Source organism: Gopherus evgoodei, chromosome 6 (genome assembly GCF_007399415.2).
Source record: "Gopherus evgoodei ecotype Sinaloan lineage chromosome 6, rGopEvg1_v1.p, whole genome shotgun sequence".
NCBI lineage: Eukaryota > Metazoa > Chordata > Testudines > Testudinidae > Gopherus > Gopherus evgoodei.
This window is the reverse complement of record NC_044327.1, coordinates 3,307,621-3,326,792: the sequence shown is the minus strand read 5'-3', so window position 1 is coordinate 3,326,792 and position 19,172 is coordinate 3,307,621. Positions and strand designations below refer to the sequence as shown.

Here is a 19,172-nt window from a genome sequence, read left to right as displayed (position 1 = left end):
TGCCATCATAAATAAGAAATAATGTTTCATGTTGTTCCCAGATTTTTGCTTGGGATATTTTCCTTTAAACTTTTGTGTTGTAGAAATGCTCTAAAGAAATCTTATTTGACTTTTTTAAAACAAAAAATGTGGTTCACTGTGAGAATGGCTGATTATAAATAAGTTCTAAAATAATATCTTACCCATAGCAAAGTTGGCAGTCTTCCATTGAGTTAGCCTGTTTCAGCAAGGAGCTCTGGCTTAAGATGTAAAGCAATCTGCAGGGACATATGATCACACATACTGGCTGTTTTCTGTGTTATCATCATTTGCTCTAGCTGATGACTAGGAATTACAATTGTTGTCCGGAAGACCAGTGAAATCCACGGTACATGACACCAGAGGAATAGGCCTGACCTATTAAGTACTGAGTAGGCAGGATGCTAGAGAGCTTCTTAAGGATTTTGGAGATCGTAGTGAGTCTTCATGGCACAGTGTTGTGGAGCAGTCATCTAAGTGAATGTTCTTAATAGATATCCTTTTTTGTTTCTGGCATCAAAACAGGTAACGCTAGGCAAAGGATGTCTTGATGAATGACTCTGCGATTTCCTGTAGGAATTGTGATCTATACATAATGACAACATACCTTCCTGGGAGATCTCTTCTCCCTGTGGTTTCTAATGCCTGTGGTGGTGATGTGGGAGATCAAAGTGAAGATTTGTAATGTAGTGACTTTAGAAAGAAGACATTGTGCAGTTACATAAAAATATTACCCAAAAGAAAATAAGGAACGTAGCATAAAAAGAGTCAGTATGCATTATTCTGAAGATATCACAAGACTAACATTAATGTCCTCATACGTTCCACATTATGCTTTGATTACACTCACATGGCTTGGTAGTGACTTCATCTAAAGCTCTCAAAGTATAATACTTGTTTGTGGTTTATGGCAATCCAGCAGCTATATTATCTCAGCATTTATCTGAGAAGCTTCAGTAACTACCATGTACAAAATTATTTACGGGTTATATACTAGTACATAGAAACTTGGTAAATGATCTTTTTATTTCCATGAGGAGATTGGACTCCTCAGCTCATCTCGTACTCTAGCTGGGCTGAGTGCGTATATATAGCTACCTATTAGTCATCAAAATTTAAACTCATCCCATGTCATCTTCTGAATTTCTGTTCCATGGCTCTTGTAATAATAACTGTAGGTTTCTGATAAAACAGCCTCTCTTTGTTGGCCTCTGTGTTGCATGTAGTATGGCACACAGTATTCTAGTAGGATAGCACACGTAAAACAGAAGAGCAGGACCACAAAACTGGAAGACTGGAATCACTGTGTTATACATAGTTCTATAAAAATCTTGAACTCTAGGCATTCTGGAAGTGACTGGCTGGTAAGATTGTGTTGAGTAGAATACAGGTTGAAGATGCCAACAGTGATGATTTTTTTTTTATTTTTTTTTTGCGGTGAAGATATATTTACCATTAAAATAAACTGACATTGGAGGCCAGGGCATAGGCAGTTCTGAGCCAGATCTACTGCTGCTGCAGCCAGCATGAATGCTGGACACAAACCCCAGGAAAGGCACCACACTAACAAGTCCAGGGCAGTTCTCCCTACTTCTCACGAGGCTTGGAACAGCGAAGCACCCATGTGGGGTGCAGGAGGTGCGAACCACAGCAGACACGCTAGGCCTAGAGGGTTATTCCATCTCCACCTCCTGCACAGGGAGCTACTGTTCGTTTCTCACCCACGGTACCGGCTCCGGCACATGCGGGTCATAAGTCCATTTAGGGAAGACGTGCTTGTACAGAATCAGCAGCACCGTGTCCTGGGATTTCAGCTGCCCATCAAAATGACACTTCATGTGACCATGAGTCCCTAGCAGCTCTGTGATGTGTCCTCTGTGGCCCCACTTGGTCCTCAGCTGCACCGGCTTAAACCACAGCACATCCTCTCTGTTAAAGAACATGTATCGCACTACAGCTGTCTTGCTGAAGATCTTGAGAGGGTGACCACTGAGCACCAGCCGCTTGATGATGATTCTGTCTGGATCCACTGAGAGCAGAAAGCCTGTGGCGATGAGGTCGTGCATTCCATTACTCCTTTGTTTAAACAGTAGCACCGAGGCAGGGAGGGGAAGTGATGGGAGCATAAACAGTCACCACCAGGGCTGCATCAGGCCGCAGCAAACGCTCCAACTTGTGCTTATCAGCTGAGCTGTGCTGCGAGTACAGAGGGGAGGCGCGGAAGCGCCTGAACCCACAGTGGAAGATCAACTCCTCCTTGGCTTTCACTGTCTCATTGTTGCCCAGGTGCCGCCTCACTACAGAGTTCAGCACAGACATCTTTTGCTCATGGGGAAGCAGTGAGAATAGGACCAGAGGCAGCCCCTCTCTGAAACTCTCCATCACTGAGATAGGAACACTACAGATGTGAAGTGTAATGTACCAGCCAACCGCGGCCCCTTCAGTTTCCTCTTTCTCTGTCTGCCGGAAGACATGCGTCCTGGTTCGGGGGAAGTCCTGGAACTGGAAGATCCTGGCATAATCCCTGGGGAGATTCTCTTTGGGATCCCAAGGAGAAGTCCGGAAACTCTTGAGCGCCTATGCTTCTGGAACCGGACTCTGGCAGGCAAGTTGCGGGGGGTGTCCACCTCATCTGGGAACATTTGATCCAATCTCTCCTGCTTGTACTTCACCAACATCTTCTCCTCATCCTAATCCAGCTTCTCGTCATGTAGGTTGTCCCGAGCAGACTCTGCTACAGTCATGGTCTCACACTCCTCCTCTACGAGCACCTCCTCCTCCTCACTGCCTTCCCCAACCTGGGAAGACTCTGCCATCAAATCTTCATCTTCCATGTTCTCCTTCTCCTCACTGCCATCCTCTCCATCATCCACAATCCACGCAGCCTGGTAGTTGGATGTTCCCTTGGGGACCTTCACCACCTTCCTCCTTTCCTTCGGGGATTCTTCTGCCTCTTTCAGTTCCTCCTCAGTGGGCCAGGTCTGTTCCCCCTCCATGGGATCAGGAATCACCTCTGATTGCAAAGACTCCTGTCTTCTAGGATCTGCCTTCATCAGGACCTTAATGACTTCCTCCATCTCAACAGCACCGTTTACAGAATCATCCTGTATTTCCATGTCCTGGCCCTTCCTCTGCTGGCCTTTAGCCACTCGGGGGTTTAAAGAGAAGGGGTCTGGAGGGGCATCAACATGACTCATCTGGAATCTCCATGTCCCATGATATGCACCAGGCTCTTTACATTGAGGGTCCATCCCCGAACGAAGCCAGATACCTTCAGGATCCCCACCAAGTCACTATTGTAGCTGGGCATAAACTCAGCCTCTTGGGCAAGCAGATACGCCCGTCTGTCACGGAAAGCAAGGTGCCGCTGCTTCTGGGAAGCAAGATGCCTCAGCAACAACAAAGACTCTTGCTCAGTGTTCAGGGGGAAGAGTTTGGCCTCTGGGAAGTGTTTCTCAATGGCTTTGCCCAATTTCTTCTTAGCATCTTTCTGTTTCTTCTGTGGGAGGTCAGCGACTCCATGGACAGCAAGGGCCTAGCTGGGGAGCCCCTGTGCAAAGAGGCAAGAGAGGCAGTAATCTCTAGTGCTGTCCCAGCCATCGAGCGGATCCAGTACAAACAGCAGGATATCGGCTGCTTTTGCCAGGTCTAACACAGCATGAAGATTCCCCATGGGTCCTGTCACAATGCGCCATCACTGTTTAAGTTGGGGGCAGAGCAGCACAAAACCCTCTGCTCTCTCATTCTTATGCACCAGGGCAGATTCGTCACTCTGAAGCAACCTCAAGGCATCGTGGGTGACCACCACAGTGTGCAGTGGGACCACCACCACCAGGTGAGGAGGCCCATCTTTGCTGCCCAGGTTTTGCTTTTCTGCCAGCACCGCCTCCTTGTGCTGCCTGCAGAGCTGCAGGCCTGGTGCCTTCGGTCCGGCTTAGTCAGGTTCCGCCGGCGGCGGCTCAGGTTCTTGACGGGGACGCGGCCTGCTGCCCGGCGCTGGGCAGTTCCACGCTGCTTCCTCCCCTTGTGCAGCTTGTTCTGCCGCTTCAGGGTCCCGGCCCGGTGCACAGCTCCCGTGCCCGCCGCCATCTTGCCTCCCAGCACTTCCGCTGGTGGTTTCCTCTCCTTTCCCTCCTCCCTATTTTCAAAAAATTGAATATTTGACAGATCACTAACTTTTGTATCATGCCATTGAGATAGATACAGATCACTGAAAAAAATCAAACCGTGAAGAACTTAGTCAAAAACACTGATCACAAACCCTGAACAAAATTTATATTTGGAAATGCCGCAATGATTCAGGGGTTGCTTATCTGGGAGATAACTTGTGTGCCTATGAAGGAGAAGTATGGAATAAGAAGAGATGGTAACACACCTTCCCCATGGTATTCTATTCTACACTGAGAGATGCATGTTTTCAAAGATGAAATCATGGGAATGTAGAGTAATGAGGGATGGATGGTGTTTATCCACAAACTGCAGGAACTGTTGGAGCCTGTTCTCTACTGTTCTCTGAGCCAGTCTAAAATGCTCAGATGTGGGGGAGTCCATCATCTCTGTTTCTGAACTGGATGCTTTTGTACTTAAAAATGAGTTCAACCATTCTAAATCGGGCATGACCAGAAGCTTTCAAACTTGGGTGACCTTGCAGCTTTAAAGAAATCCCCTGGAACTGTTAGCTTCAGCCTTACTGAAGGACACATTCTGAAGAGCTAGCTCATTAAGCAAGCTTTTGAAGGGTGTGCTCTACAGAGCAGCTTCCTGTTATTTGGTTAATGGTTGACCTAGTTCTATTGCCATATGCTTCCTGGAATGGATTCTGATACAAAGTATGTGCTAAAGCAAGACTGGGATAATAGCAGGAAAGTCAAAGCCGTTATGAAACAGTAATCATGTTACTGCTAGTATATTTTGGGGGATACTGTGGTTACTAAAAATGGCAATGTATTCTCCAGGAACTGTTTACTGATTCTGATTGCAAACTGTGGAGTATTAATCAAGCCCATTTGTAATGTTTCATATATATATTTTTTCAGAATCATCTTTGTACAAAAGGTTTGCATCAGTAATTCTCATGTGCATGTGCATATGTGTGAGGCTAAAGTTATGGACTGAAGCACTTTGATTGAATTTATAGCTGCAAGGAAAAATTAGATTAGGTTTGGTTAAAAGCAAGTGATTTTTCCTGTGGTGGGATATTTTTTTCATTGCAAACCATAGGATAGTTAATCTGTTGTTTTAAAGTCTGGCTAGAAGCCAGAATCTGAGAGTTAAGACATTTACCTGGAATCAGCTATACTAGAGCACATAATTTAAAGATAAGTAAATATACAAGAAACCATGGGGTTCAGTCATCAAGCAGAATTTTTAGTCTGCAGCCAAGTGAGGTTCTGAAGAACCTACAGATCTTGCTTTCTCGTTGAAGTGAAGACTCTTTCCATAATGAGGATGCAGGTGCGTGGGAGCAGTTGCTGCATGTGTAGCATGCAGCATGTTGGTGGAGAGAAAATAGAAATTACAACCATTTTTTGTTGCCCTTTGAAAGCTCATAGGAGATTCAGTAGATCTGGTGAGTTACGTTTCTGGTGTCAGTAGTTGGAGAATTAAGCTGCTGACCACACCCACTGCTTGACTATTCATATTAGCAGTGGCTGAGGAAAAGAGATCCTTATGCAATTTCCTTTTGTTCTTTACTAGTCCATAGCATTGAAGGGCATTGTTAGAGGATAGTGGCTGTGCAATTGGAGAATAGGCTGACCTCTAATGGGAAGCCATCAGGGATGGGGAGCTGTTTTGTTTTAATGGTATTGGTCACCGTCTGTTGTGTAGACTGGCACCAATATGGCTGTTAGTGCAACTTGATCAAAACAAAGGAAGATGCCACTGCTGCAAGACTTGAGAGGTCTGAAACATCTTCTTCCTGAGGAAATGCAGGGAGAAACAATCTGACTTCTCTTTACCATTGTCTTTAAGGTGCAGAATGGTTAACAAGGTCACCTTCTAAAAGGAATTTCCCATCCTCCTCTCCCCTCTGTCAGGTTAAATGAGGAAATAGAGAGTAAGGAGATGGAGTGGGGGAGAGAGCAAGCAAGCAGTAGTTACGAAGTTGTGGAACCTCTCTCTCTTGACACACGTAACTGTATTGTAATGGGGAATTGTGGCAGTGGACCAGTAGTATTGAATATGTCCTTGTGTCTCTGTGTATTAATGCTTGTCTAGGACAACATCTAATTGGCATTTTGAGAAGTAGGTGGAAAGAACTAAACCTGTCTTGAAAGGTTGGGCAGAAAGTGTTATGAGTGAGGAAATCCACTGATCATGATGTGTTACTGATAAGTGGTTAAGGGCTTGCTTACATGGGGAAAATTGACCGACATAGGTATTCCACTATAATTTATTGATTCTGGAATAACTCCCTCATGTGGACATGCTATTTCAGACTAAAAGTGACTCTTATTACAGAATAATTACACCACTCACAGAATAAGGTAACTTTTATTTAGGCATGGTAGAATTCAGTTTCTATATTTTGTATAATTTCAATGGATAATATCGATGTTTGTTTATTTTTAAGCATTTTTTTTTACTGATTTTTAAATTTTCACAGTTTCAGGAGTGGTGGGGGGGAATCAGAAAATAATTTAATGACCACAGCCATTAAGATTAAAAAATCTACAGCTTTATAACCCTTCAAATCAATGTCACGTCAAAATATGCAAAGTAAATATCCTTAAATCAAACTCTTTAAGTTCTCAAGCAGCATGTTTCTTATTTTACCTATCTGTACATTTCTGTCATCATCCATGGAAATATTTTTTCGTCCGTTTGTATGTGTAAGGTGAAATTGACTTTTACTGGCATTTACAGATAAAAATCTAACTCTTCCAAGCCTATTTTTATTCCAGAATAGTGTGTCTACATGGGCAGCTATTCTGAAGCAGTTATTGCAGAATAGCTACATAAGTCAGTTCTCTCCCCTATAGACAAGTCCTTAGGTTGCTGATTAGAAGAGTGGCTATGAATGTCTACTTTGGTTGTCCCAGCAGAGCTGGCCTTGGTTTAAAGCCTGGCTGAGTTTTAGGGGTATGATGTCATTTATGCTCAAATCCATCCTTTAGAAATAATAATAATGAAAAAAAAATTAAAAGATGAATGTTAAAGTGGGAGTTTGTATATAATTCAGGGATGCTGCACATTCCAACACCACAATGATTGATTCCCAGCCTCAAGTGGGTTTCTGCTGAAAAATTAGGAGGACTACGTAGTAAGCTCTGGCAGCCCTAGAGTTGTTTAGACTTTTGTGTGTTGCCTCATCTGGAAGGATTGTTGCCTTTAGCATTATAAAAGTTTTTGAGCATGGCTTCTCAGATTTGAGATGCTTAAGATTATTCTTCCATGGGGAGAACCATTTTCCATTGGATCCAACTCCACAGACCATTGTGGCTCGATGAGGCAGAATCAGACTCATCAGTCATGTACTTGGGTCTAAGCTCTGTCCCTCCTGAAGAGCTTGCCAGCTTTGAAACAGGGAGCAAGAATCCTTCAAACAAAAATTAAAGACATTCTTTACCCAAATTTCTAAACTGGACTTTTAAACCAGGCTTCTCTGACCTTGGGGACCTGCAGGAGCATTTCCCCAGGGGATCTTATCCTTTTTCTCAAGGCCTCTCTCCTTCAGAGGCACTGCTGCAGGGTCTGTCCTCCATCCTGCACCATGGTAAAGGCACCAAACAAAAGTTCCAAAGCCTTAGATCTAAGAATGTAAGTATGTTGCCTGCTTGTTTCACCTGCTTTAAAACCTGCACTAAAGTCTCAACTCATCGGCACAAGCAAATACTGGGAGGGTTCAGCTTCAGCTACCTTCCTCCAGTTCTGGATCTTGATTCCCAGCAGAATGTTCTGCAGACTCTGTGGCCTCCCTATCTTCCCCTGTTGGAAGTGCAGCCAAAAGATGCCAGGCAAACCTTCAGGAGCCAGCAAAGATGCCTACTGCCCTAGATCATGGCTCTGGCAACAGAAGAAAATAAACACATCCATTTGGCTAATTTTCAAATATTGGTGTGGGGGCAAGAATAATTCTTCCAGATCAGCCCAAATCTCACAAACTCAAGAATTTTCTCCAAAACAGCCAGGATTTAAACCTGGAGGCAAAAGCACTGAAAAGACAAATATCGGTCTTGTGCTAAGTGCAGCCACAGTCAATTGAATCTTCAAGAGAACTTAGTGACCTTCCTATTGACACCTCAGCAAGTACAGAAGTCACCCCAATGTTTTTAAATCACTCACAAAACCATGTTTTTGAGCCAGCACGAGTTGTATTTCCTAACAATTGAAGTAGCACTTTTTGAAATAGAAGCTCTCCAGACAGAAGAATATCAGAACTAATGGTTCTTTTCTGTGGAGTCATAATACAGAATCTTCACACAGAAAAAGGCATACCAAGAAAAGACATAGCTGTTATACCAAAATAAATGCCATATTCCATAAATACCAGGAAGTTGTTGCATTCCTTGCATTTTGTCCAGATCGTATTCATGAAAAAGATAAACAATGGCATAGCCTAGACAGCTGGAGAGCCATAAAATATCTGTGTTGCACAAGAACAATGGCGTTTTGAGCTCTGATTCATCCTCTCAGTCAAAGGAAAGAAGGCATCCACAGTGTCGATTGCCAAATGGTGCATAAGAGGCCTATAAATCAGAGAGGGCTTTGCCTTGTATCCTTGAAAGACTATGGCAAAGTTATGGTCAATTAAGACAATATGCAGCATACGGCTACCCTGAGGAGAGAGAGGGGAAATCAGAAGAGCCTAATGCCTGTCACATGCACCATCTTTATATTATTCACTTTTCACTGGGACTAAGTTGTTGGGTGAATTCCTCAGATGACATACTCAAAGGTTTATCCAAGTGGAACAGCCTGCTTTCTTCTTCTTGCTGTTTCATTAGGAGAAGGAAAGGAGAGGGAAAGAATTCCTTGTACTGAAAGTACAGATGATACCTTGAGCTAACCAGCCATTTTGTTCTTCTGGAGCCAGGAAGCATCTTTCTGAGTTTGCAGGGCAGAAATAAGCACTGAATTCCTTTCAATAGATCAACCAGATAATGTGAGTGTGGTAGCCTAACGGCCTTTAATCCTAAGGAGAATATGAAATATCTCCTTTGAATGCCACCTCAAACAAAAGCATTCTAAAAGGGTTACCTTTACAAAATGTTTACAGAGATTTCTCCTCTTTTCTTCTCTCCTCCCTGCCAATACTTCAGATTTTTTAAAAAAGAGAAATGTATCTAGACATAGGAACTATCATCCCAGTACCATCCTCAGAGTGATGACCCTGGTGTCTTCTTTAGGTTGTCTCTAGTCCCTGTAACAGTTCTATCTTCATCCAGTCTATATCGGAAATAGAAATAAGATTTGTAAATATTCCATGACTCATTCAAGAAATGACTCTGCCCTACCTCTTTACATCCTCTATAGAGCTCCATAGAGCTTCCTTTCCCCCCATTATTCTTGTGTATGAATGTAGGCCAGGAGTATCAATTATTTTTTATCAAGGTATAATCAAGGTCCAGACTCTAGAGAAAATAATAATAATAATAATAAACTAATTATGATAATACGTAAATCAAAAGATTGTGGAGTCTGTTCAAAAGCATCTGGCAGTCTGGATTTGGCCCCCGGTCCACCTGTTGACTACCTGTGATGTACGCCATACTTACAAGTAGGGGGGACTGCATCCTGGGAAGCAGTGGCACTGAAAATAATGCACAGGTAGATAACCAACTAAATATGAATGCTGAGTGTGAGGCTGTGGCTAAAAGGGCTACCATAATCTTTGGATGTATGAACAGGGAAATATTCAGTGGAAAATAATACTACCTCAACTACTGAAATGGTGTATTCAGTTCAGGGGTCAACACTGTGTAATCTAAACAAAGACATAACAAAATCCTATGGCTGGAAGCTGAAACTGGAAGACTTAGAATTAGAATTAAGGCGCACATTTTTAACAGTGAGGATAACAAACCATTTCCTAAAGCACTGGCTCAGGAAAGCAATTTAGCACATGCTTAAGTGCTTTCCAGAATCAAGGTCTAAAGGGTCTGTGTAGTACATTCTTCATCACTTTGAGACTTGATTTTTTTTTAAGGTGCCCATGTCTTTTTCTAAAATAAGTTCTACATCCGACATGAATCCTTCATCTCAATGTAGGAATAGCTGATTGAAAGTCTACAGCCTGTGTCCTGCAGGGCACAGGCACCAGATTCTAACTTTCCCCAGGGGTGCTCAACCCCTGCTCCACCCCAGGTCCTGACCTCACTCCAACCCTTTCCCCCAGACCCGACCCCTGTCCCATCTCTTCCCAGACTCTTCCCACCCAGTTCCGCCTGCTACCCTAAGCGTGCCCTGTTCCTTCTCCTCCCCCTCCTTCCCAGTGCCTCCTGCATGCCATGGAACAGCTGATCTGCAGTGGGCGGGAGGCCCTGGGGGGGTAGGGGAGCTTGGCTGCCGCTGGGTGCTAAGCACCCACTAATTTTTTTGGAGCACTCTCTGAGTTTGTTCCTGTACTGCAGAGGGTCAAAGTAGATGATACAGTGGCTCATTCATTTAGCAGATTCCCAGGAATCTCTCTGCATTCCTCATCAAGTGACAACTGGATAGCAGTGGGCACAGGTTCACTGCTTAGTAGGAACAAAGGAGACAGATCTGGATTACACAGCCACCAGAATCCTCTCTCACTGGAGAGGCGGTGCTTGCCTACCAGAGCAGCCTACACAGGAGGCAAGCAAAACATCAAGGCTGACTAAGCACTGGAACAGGTTATCTAGGGAGGTTGTGGAATCTCTGTTGTTGGAGGTTTTTAAGAACCTGTTAGACAAATACCTGTCAGGATGGTCTCAGTGTACTTAATCCTGTCTCAGAGTGGTGGGTGGGAATAGATCTCTTGAGATCTCTTCCAATCCTACATTTCTATGATTCTAGATCAGAGGTGGGCAGACTATGGCCCGCGGGACCGTCCTGCCCATACCTTGAGCTGCCGGCCGGGGAGGCTAGCCCCCAGCCCTTCTCCTGCTGTCCTGCCTCCCCCACAGCCTCAGCTCACCGTGCCACAAGGGCAGCGAGCTCCTGCCGGGCAGCACGATGGTGTGGCTGACTCCGGCTGAGCAGTGTGGCTTCCAGACATGCTGCTCTGAGCGGCATAGTAAGGAGACAGGGAGCTGGGGGGTTGGATAGGGGGCAGGGGGTCACAGGGGTCAGTTAAGGAGCAGGGGGCGGTTGGATGGGGAGGAGGTTTGGGCGGGGTAAGGGGACAGGGAATGGGGGGTTGGATAGATGTGGGAGTCCCGGGGGGCGTGTCAGGGGGCGGGGGTGTGGGTAGGGGTTGGGGCAGTCAGGAGACAGGGAGCAAGGGGGGTTGGATAGGAGGTGGGGTCATGGGGGGCAGAGGGTCCTGGGAGGAGGTGGTCAGGGGACAAGGAGTGTGTGTAGGGAGGTTGGATGGGTGGGGAGTTCTGAGGGGGGGCAGTCGGGATGGGAAGTGGGAGGGGGCAGATAGGGGGTGGGGGCCAGACTGTTTGGGGAGGCATAGCCTTCCCTACCCAGTCCTCCATACAGTTTTGGAACCCCGATGTGGCCCTCAGGCCAAGAAGTTTGCCCACCCCGTTCTAGATGTCTTCTCCTCCACAGGAACGGATATTCATGTGTGCTTTGCCCCGTTTCTCCTAATCACCATGAAAATGTGACAGGAGAATCCTAGCCATCTCCCCAATCCAGAAACTTAGTTTCTTCAAGAATCTTCTTCACCAGGAACCTGCTTAGTTACCTGGACTTTTGCAGATTTGATTTTTTCAATGTGAAACTGGAGAGTCTGATGCTTCAGTTATCTCTATGGTGGCTGCGGCATAAAAACTAGCCTAGAATAGAGTTCAGCACCATGATTGCTCCTGGAAATTGGCTATTAAAGTCTTGGAAACCTTCTGTAGCGAGAGCATTTCAAGCAGCCATGAGGGACTTGTTCAGTTTGTTTATAGACCTCAGTTTAAATATGTTCCAAATGTCTGTTCGTCATCCCTTGTTGTCTCATGGATGATCTCCATAGTAGATTTAGGCTTCAGTTACCTAAAGTTTCAGTCCCTGTCCTTCGTTATGAATTAAAGACTACTAGTATCAGCTTTGTCTTCACATCTTCAGTTTCTTTGTAACTGTTGCTCAATCAAATCTCCCAATGGAAGAATGATGCATCAACCTGATTCCATAAGACATTTTTTAATCATCTAGTGAGGCCGTGCTTTATGCGTCCATCTCCTTTCTTACAGTCATTACTTGTGCAGCAAGAGTAGATGAGTGGCGGTTCTCCAGTTGATAGAACTTCTATTGTAATTTCAGCTTTGGAATTCATCTTTGGGAACCAAAGTGCAGTGCTGCAGCAGTCTAACTGGCTGAGTCAGAATTCAAAGGGGGAAAGAAGGAGAGGAAAAATGCCTGAGCTGCCTTTTTGTTTTTGTTTTGGAATGAGCAAATCTAAGCCACGAGTAATATCCTGAGCAGTGAATGTCTTTCGTTAAGAAAAGTTAAAATCAAAGGTAGGCTGACAAACTTTCTGTCTTCCACTTGGCTGTGCTTTTAGCACTTCTGTGAAAATCCTACTTTCAGATCTGGTCGCGACTGAGAAGAGAAAACTCTTGTCTCTTACCTGAATGTTTACTTTCCCATCTTCTACTATTTAGGTCTGCAGATACAACTCAATTGAGTCTGTGTGCTAAACAGAAACCTAAGTTAAAAAAAATAATTTGGTGATCTTGCACTGCAGGTGTCTAGATGTGTAAGATACGAGATAAAGTTAGTTAAGTTGTCAGCTGTGGGACAAGGCTCTTCAGGAGGGGTGTGGCACCAAGATTTGGATTACGAAGACCTGAAGACCCATTGCAGGCTCCGTGGAGATGGATACTAGACAAATACAGTCAGGTAAGAAACTTTTTTAAATTTTATTTCCGATTTGCGCCTCTCCTTTCACACACCCCTCCCCTCCCCCAGCAACCACCACCACTGTGCCATAAAGGATCTAGTCACTTAAGGTCAGTTCCTTAGCTGGTATAAATGGGCAGAGCTCCATTGAAGTTTTTAAGCCGCACCCTGCAGAAATAAAGGTATAACATGCGACATTCCAAGACTTGCACAAAATTCTGCAGTTAATAAAATAGAGAAATGGGGTGAGGGTGATACATGAATTAGTCAAAACTATCTTGCTGTGATCTCTTTGTTTTATGAGTGAGGCACAGGGGAGGAAAAGCCTCAAAGCATAGGAGAGGACTTTGCTCCTGTTGTGCTTGGTGGCTTGCATGTGGCTTTTTTTTTTATTTTTGGAAACCTGATAGCAGAGGAGTATCCAACCTTCAGGAATGAAGCCCTTCAATGTGGACTATGTGACTGGATCCAAAGTTTAAAAATAAATACCAGGCTTCCTTTCTGAGGATCCAGACATATATGCACACACATACACAATCTTGATTAACCAAAGCTAGGTCAGTTACTAAATACAGAGGAAAGGACAATGAGAACCAAAAGGGAGTCTTGTTCCTTAAAAAGAAAGAGGAAGTAATTTAATACTTCTGTGCCTTCAGATGCCAATGCTCCTCCTCTTCAAGGGAACTGAGAGACAGCAGTGACAATTGTTTGCTAGACTGAGTTCATTGATGTTGTCTGTCTGGCTTTCCTTCCTCCCTCCATACACACTCCTCCTCCAAACACATTACTCTCTTCCCCTCCCACCCCTTTGTGTTACTGGGTGATAGGTCTCAATGGAGCAGCTACTTTTCAAAACATGCTCCTTTGCAAAAGTAAAGTCAAACAATTAAAAGGAAAAAACAGAAGAGGCTTCGACGTTGGCTTTGACCTGGTCCTGATTATAGCGGGGCCAGCGCACTAACCATGTTCAGAGGAAGAAGTAGAAGAAATCAAGAAGCCATCTTACTACTCTATGGCTGCCTCACATACCTATGGAGTTAGGAGGCCTTGCTGGTAGGAGGTGGCCAACGTTTACCCTTTCCACAGATCTAGGAGGTGAGAGCACCTTCAGAGAAGAGGACAGATCTCCCCTTAGGGCAACTCTAAATCAGGGAAATCTAAACTTGTTAAACTAATAACAGATGGGGAGGGTAAGAAGAGGGAAGATTTAGAACAGAATCAAGATGTTAAACAAAATTAATCAAGGAACCAAAGGTCACGAAGAGAAGAAATAATGTAATTGCCTATGTACACCAATGCTAGGAACCTAGGTAACAAAGAAGGGGAATTGGAATTGCTCATTTTAAGAGCATAAATTCAATCTAGTTGGTAGTAGTAAAGCCTGTTGGAATGTTAAAATCAATGGTTATAAATTATTTCTGAAAGATCGAGTAGGCAAAAGGGGAGGGGGAGTTGCGCACTGTCAAAAATGACTTTACCTATTTCTGAGGCACTGATAACTCAGAAGAAAATGATTTTGAATGCCTATGGATCAATGTCTTAACAGTTGAAGCACAAGATGAGGTATTAGTTGGTGACTGTTACAAACACCAAATCACACTAGGGAACAAGATGACTGTATGCACCTATCCATAATGTGCAGGGAAGAAAGCTGCATGATGATGGGAGATTTCAATTTGAGTGAAATACGCTGGAGGTCTCATGTTGTCAGCACTAAAACACCATTGGAATTTCTAAGAGTGAGAGATGACAATTTCCTAATTCAGAAAGTATAGCCACCAGCAAAGGGGAATTCTATATAACATCTCATCTTGATAGATAAAGATGAACTTATCACAGAACTAAAAATTAATGGTAGCTTAGGTACAAGTGATCATGACTTCATCACATTTATAATGTGCAAACAGAATAAAGTCCAGAACAGTAATTATATATACAGTCGATGCTTTAAAAGGGCCAATTTCACAAAGCTGAAAACAATTATGAGCCAAATCAGCTAGGAGGAAGAATTTAATCAGAAATAGGAGAATGATTATAGAGAATTATTTACTTTATCAGATGCCCCAAAAGCCACTGTCAAGGAAGAAGACCGTTTTAGTTAAAAAAACCTAACCAGGTTTAGAGGGGAAGTGAAGGCTGCTATAAAAATAATATATAACAAACACAAGAAAGGGAAAGTTATTAGTAATGAATATAAATTAGAAGCTAGGAAATGTAGGGAAGCAAAGGGACACAAGGAGAAAAATCTATGGCCAGCAGAGTTAAGGACAAGGAGAAGGAGTTTTTAAGTACGTTAGGAACAAAGAGATTCTTGACAATGGTATTGGTCCATTACTAGATTGAAATTGTAAAATTATTAATAATAATGCAGAAGTGTTCAATAAACATTTCTGATCTGTATTTGGGGAAAAAAAGCAGATGTCTCATCATATCATAACACCACTATTTTTCTTTCTTCCATTTGACTGGTATCTCAGGAGGACATTAAATAGCAACCATGGAAGTTAGACATTTTTAAATCAGCAAGTCCAGATAACTCGTATCCAAGAGTTTGAAAAGAGGAGCTCACTGGCCCATTAATTTTGATTTTTCAATAAGTCTTGGAACACTGGGGAAGTTCCAGAAAACTGGAAGAAAGCTAATGTTGTGTAAATATTTAAAAAGAGTAGTTACAGGTCTCTCAGTCTGACATTGATCGTGGGCAAAATAATAGAGCAACTGATATGGGACTTGATTAATCAAGAATTAAAGGAGGGTAATATAATTTAATGCCAATCAACATGGGTTTATGGAAAACAGATCCTGTCAAACTTGGTATCTCTTTTTTTATATATACGATCACAAGTTTGGTTGATAATGGTAATAGTGTTGATGTAAAACACTTTTGTATGATGATTGACTTGGTACTTCATGGCATTTTGATTAAAAAAACCTAGAATGATATAAAATTAACATGAGATAGAGTAAATGGATAGAAAGCTGGCTAACAGATAGGTCTCAATGTATCTGTGAATGGAGAATCATAACTGAATGGTGTGTTTCTACTGGGGTCCCACAGATATCTAGCTTCTTGGCCTGAAGCTATTTAATTTTTATATCAGTGACCTGGAAGAAAATACCAAAATCACCCATAAAGTTTGTAGATGACACAAATTAGGGAAGTTATAAATAATGAAGAGGACAGATTATTATATTGCTACATGTAAATGTGTATAGGAACAAAGAATATAGGCCATATTTACAGGATAGGGGACTCTGTTATGGGAACAGTGACTCTAAAAAGGATTGTGGTGGATATTCAGCTGAACTGAGCTCCCAGTGTGATGCTGTGGCCAAAAGAGCTAATGCAATCCTTGGATGCTTAAACACGGGAATCTCAAGTACAGGTAGAGAGGTTATTTTACCTCTGTCTTTGGTAGTGATCCGACTGCTGCTGAAATACTGTATCCAGTTCTGGCTTCCACAATACAAGAAGGATGTTGATAAACTGAAGAGGGTTTGGAGAAGAGCCACAAGAGTGATTAAAGGATTAGAAAACGTGCCTTACAGTAATAGACTCAAGGAGCTCAGTCTGTTTAGCTTAACAAAGAGAAGGTTAAGGGGTGACTTGATTACATTCTAAGTATCTATATGGGGAACAAATATTTAATTATGGGCTCTTCAATCTAGCAGGGAAAGGAATAACACGATCCAATGGCTGGAAGTTGAAACTAGAGAAATACAGACTCAGAATAAGGCATACACTTTTAACTGTGAAAGTAATTGGAACAATTTATCTAGGATTGTGGTGGATTCTCCATCACTCACAATTTTTAAATCAAGATGGGATGTTTTTCAAAAAGATCTACTCTAGAATTATTTTTGGGAATTTCTTTGTGTTATAAAGGCCAGATGATCACAATCTCTTCTGGCTTTGGAATCGATGAGACTAAAAACTAGAACAATCTCCCTAACACTGGGATATGTTGTGTCGTGGGAATAGGTTTCTAATGGAAATGGTAACATCTTTAAAACTAGTCTCAAAATAGTGCTAAAAAACTCCAGGGCACAATTCTGTCTTTAGGAGGAAGGCAGGGGAAGAGATGGAAGAGACACAATATGTCATACAGCCTAATTGTTATGATTCTATGAAGTTGCCAGTTCTGTGATGGTCTCCATTCTTCCTGCAGGCTTTCCCCCCTAAAGCTGCTCTCAGTCTGCTACTGCCAAACACTACCTAGCAATTCACTATGAATGGAACTGGCAAAGAGTGGGGAGCCTGCCCCATGAAGAAACCTGACATCTTCCCCACTCTGACTTGGGCAGTCCAAGAGCCAGTCAGTTGACTTGGCTCGGTGAGAAAGGAGCTAGGCCTGCTACCCACTGGCAGTATGATGGTTCCTTCAGGAATGACAACAGCCACACAGAATTTACTACTAGCTAGGGGTTTAGTGAATGGGATATGGTCCTCTTCTGGGTGTACCCCATGTCACTTGGCCAGTGAAGATGTAATCTCCCTGTTTGCCTTGCCACTTCACAGTAAATATAAATTGGAACACCTAACCTTTTAGCTTGTCCCTCTCAGACTGCAGTAGCTGCTGTTGGTGTCTTGATCTGTTGTTGACTAAAAACCCAAAGAAGTGTAGCCATTTGATGTCTCCTCTCAAGGAAAAATCTCAAATCTGCAGCTCCCAGCAACATACATATACCGTGCTACGTTAATTTTCCTTTGTCAGCAATTCAGGGAATGTCTCTGGGGTCTCAGGATCAACCCTATCCATTGTTATCCCTTCAGAGAAGTGCTACACCAGTAATGTATTTGATAAGAAGAGGGGTGTGTGTGCGAAAGGGGAGGATGTTGGGAAGTTTGGATTATTCCAGATCTGTGTCTGTGCATAGAATTTGGATTCATAGTGAGCAGACTGCAGAGTCCCAGTTTGAATTCCATGACTTCTTGCAGGCCTCAATTCAAGTTTTCAGAAAAAGATTTGTGGGATAGCTACCTTTTTGCACGATGCAATCTCAGTGGCACCTACGCTTGTGGCATGGCATTATGAGCTACAAGAGCTCAGTTGCTTTGCCTGTATTGTGAGAGCAATTGTTCTCCTGGTCAATCCTTGGACCATAAGCCTTTAATGATATCTGAGAACTAAAGGTAGCTGTGAGAAAATCCCAGTGTCCAAAGAAAGTGGTAGGAGTGCTTCAAAAATGGAAGCTTTTCTTAAAAATATTCTAGCCTATGCTTTCAAGAGACACGGTTCTCTCTCTTGATGCAATTTGAATCTTTTTGAACCCACAAAACCTAAGGGCCTTGCTTTTTGTTTTTGCCACAGCAGTGAATGGCAGGTGCAGCCACCAGCATTTGGAAAAAACTAATTTTTGGATTTGTTCCCACACATTTTTGAAGGATGGGTTGGGGGGAAACCCAAGGATGTTGGAGATGTTGATACACAGGCATCATGGTCTAATGCACAGGGACCTGGAGTAGAGTCTGGAAACCAGGATTCTGTTGCTGGGCCTGCCACTGACCTGTTCTCTAATCTTGGGCAAGTCACTTCCCCATCTCTGTCCCTCTGTCTCTGTCTGTTTAGAGTGCAACATCTTCATGGCGTGGACTATCTCTTACTTTGTGTTTTTTGGATAGGTCCTACCACAGTGGGGCCTCAATCTCTGAGGCCTGTAGGCTACTGTAGTACAAATAATTAGCAACAGGGTAGGGGAATATTTGTAGCTGTGCAGACATTATTTGATAAATTCAACGCTCTCTTTCCATTCCTGTTGTATCCTCAGGATAGGATTTTTGTGGTTATGTTCACTATTCCAAAATGTAGGCAAATATTTCAACCTGTGAGCTAGTTGTGAACTATTAACATGGACTGCATGACTCGATCTTCAATGACTTGTACGTGGTATATGACTAGTCCCAGAGTATTGTTTCTGCTCCTTGGTTGGAAGCTTTATAAATGAGATTTCAACATGTCCACGTGAACACTTCCGGTATGAACCACTGAGTCAGTGAATTCACATGAATATGAAACTTTCACTTTCCACATTCTTGCAGACAAACCCAACCCCCCCACACGTGTATGAATGCTTTCAGGAAATGAATGAAAAGAGATGCAAATATGTCTAAGCATATTTGTGGTTTTTATTCACACAAATATTCACCAATGATTTCTCAAGTATTAGCCTATGTCTAGAGTGGACTC

General features: G+C 43.1%; 1 protein-coding gene and 1 pseudogene across 5 annotated transcripts in view; one reads left to right on the top strand and one right to left on the bottom strand.

Annotated features, from left to right (window-relative positions):
* The window catches only part of ZNF462 (zinc finger protein 462), a 110,859-nt gene that overhangs the window by 15,739 nt on the left and 75,948 nt on the right, over nt 1-19,172 (top strand). Inside the window, exon 2 of one of the 5 annotated variants that reach the window (XM_030567571.1) lies at nt 12,830-12,984. The exons of the other annotated variants lie outside the window; for them this stretch is intronic. Coding sequence (XP_030423431.1) covers nt 12,960-12,984 — 25 coding nt within the window. The 5' untranslated portion in view covers nt 12,830-12,959. The remainder of the gene's footprint in view (nt 1-12,829; nt 12,985-19,172) is intronic. 5 annotated transcript variants of the gene reach the window in all.
* LOC115653861 lies at nt 1,692-5,127 on the bottom strand (annotated as a pseudogene).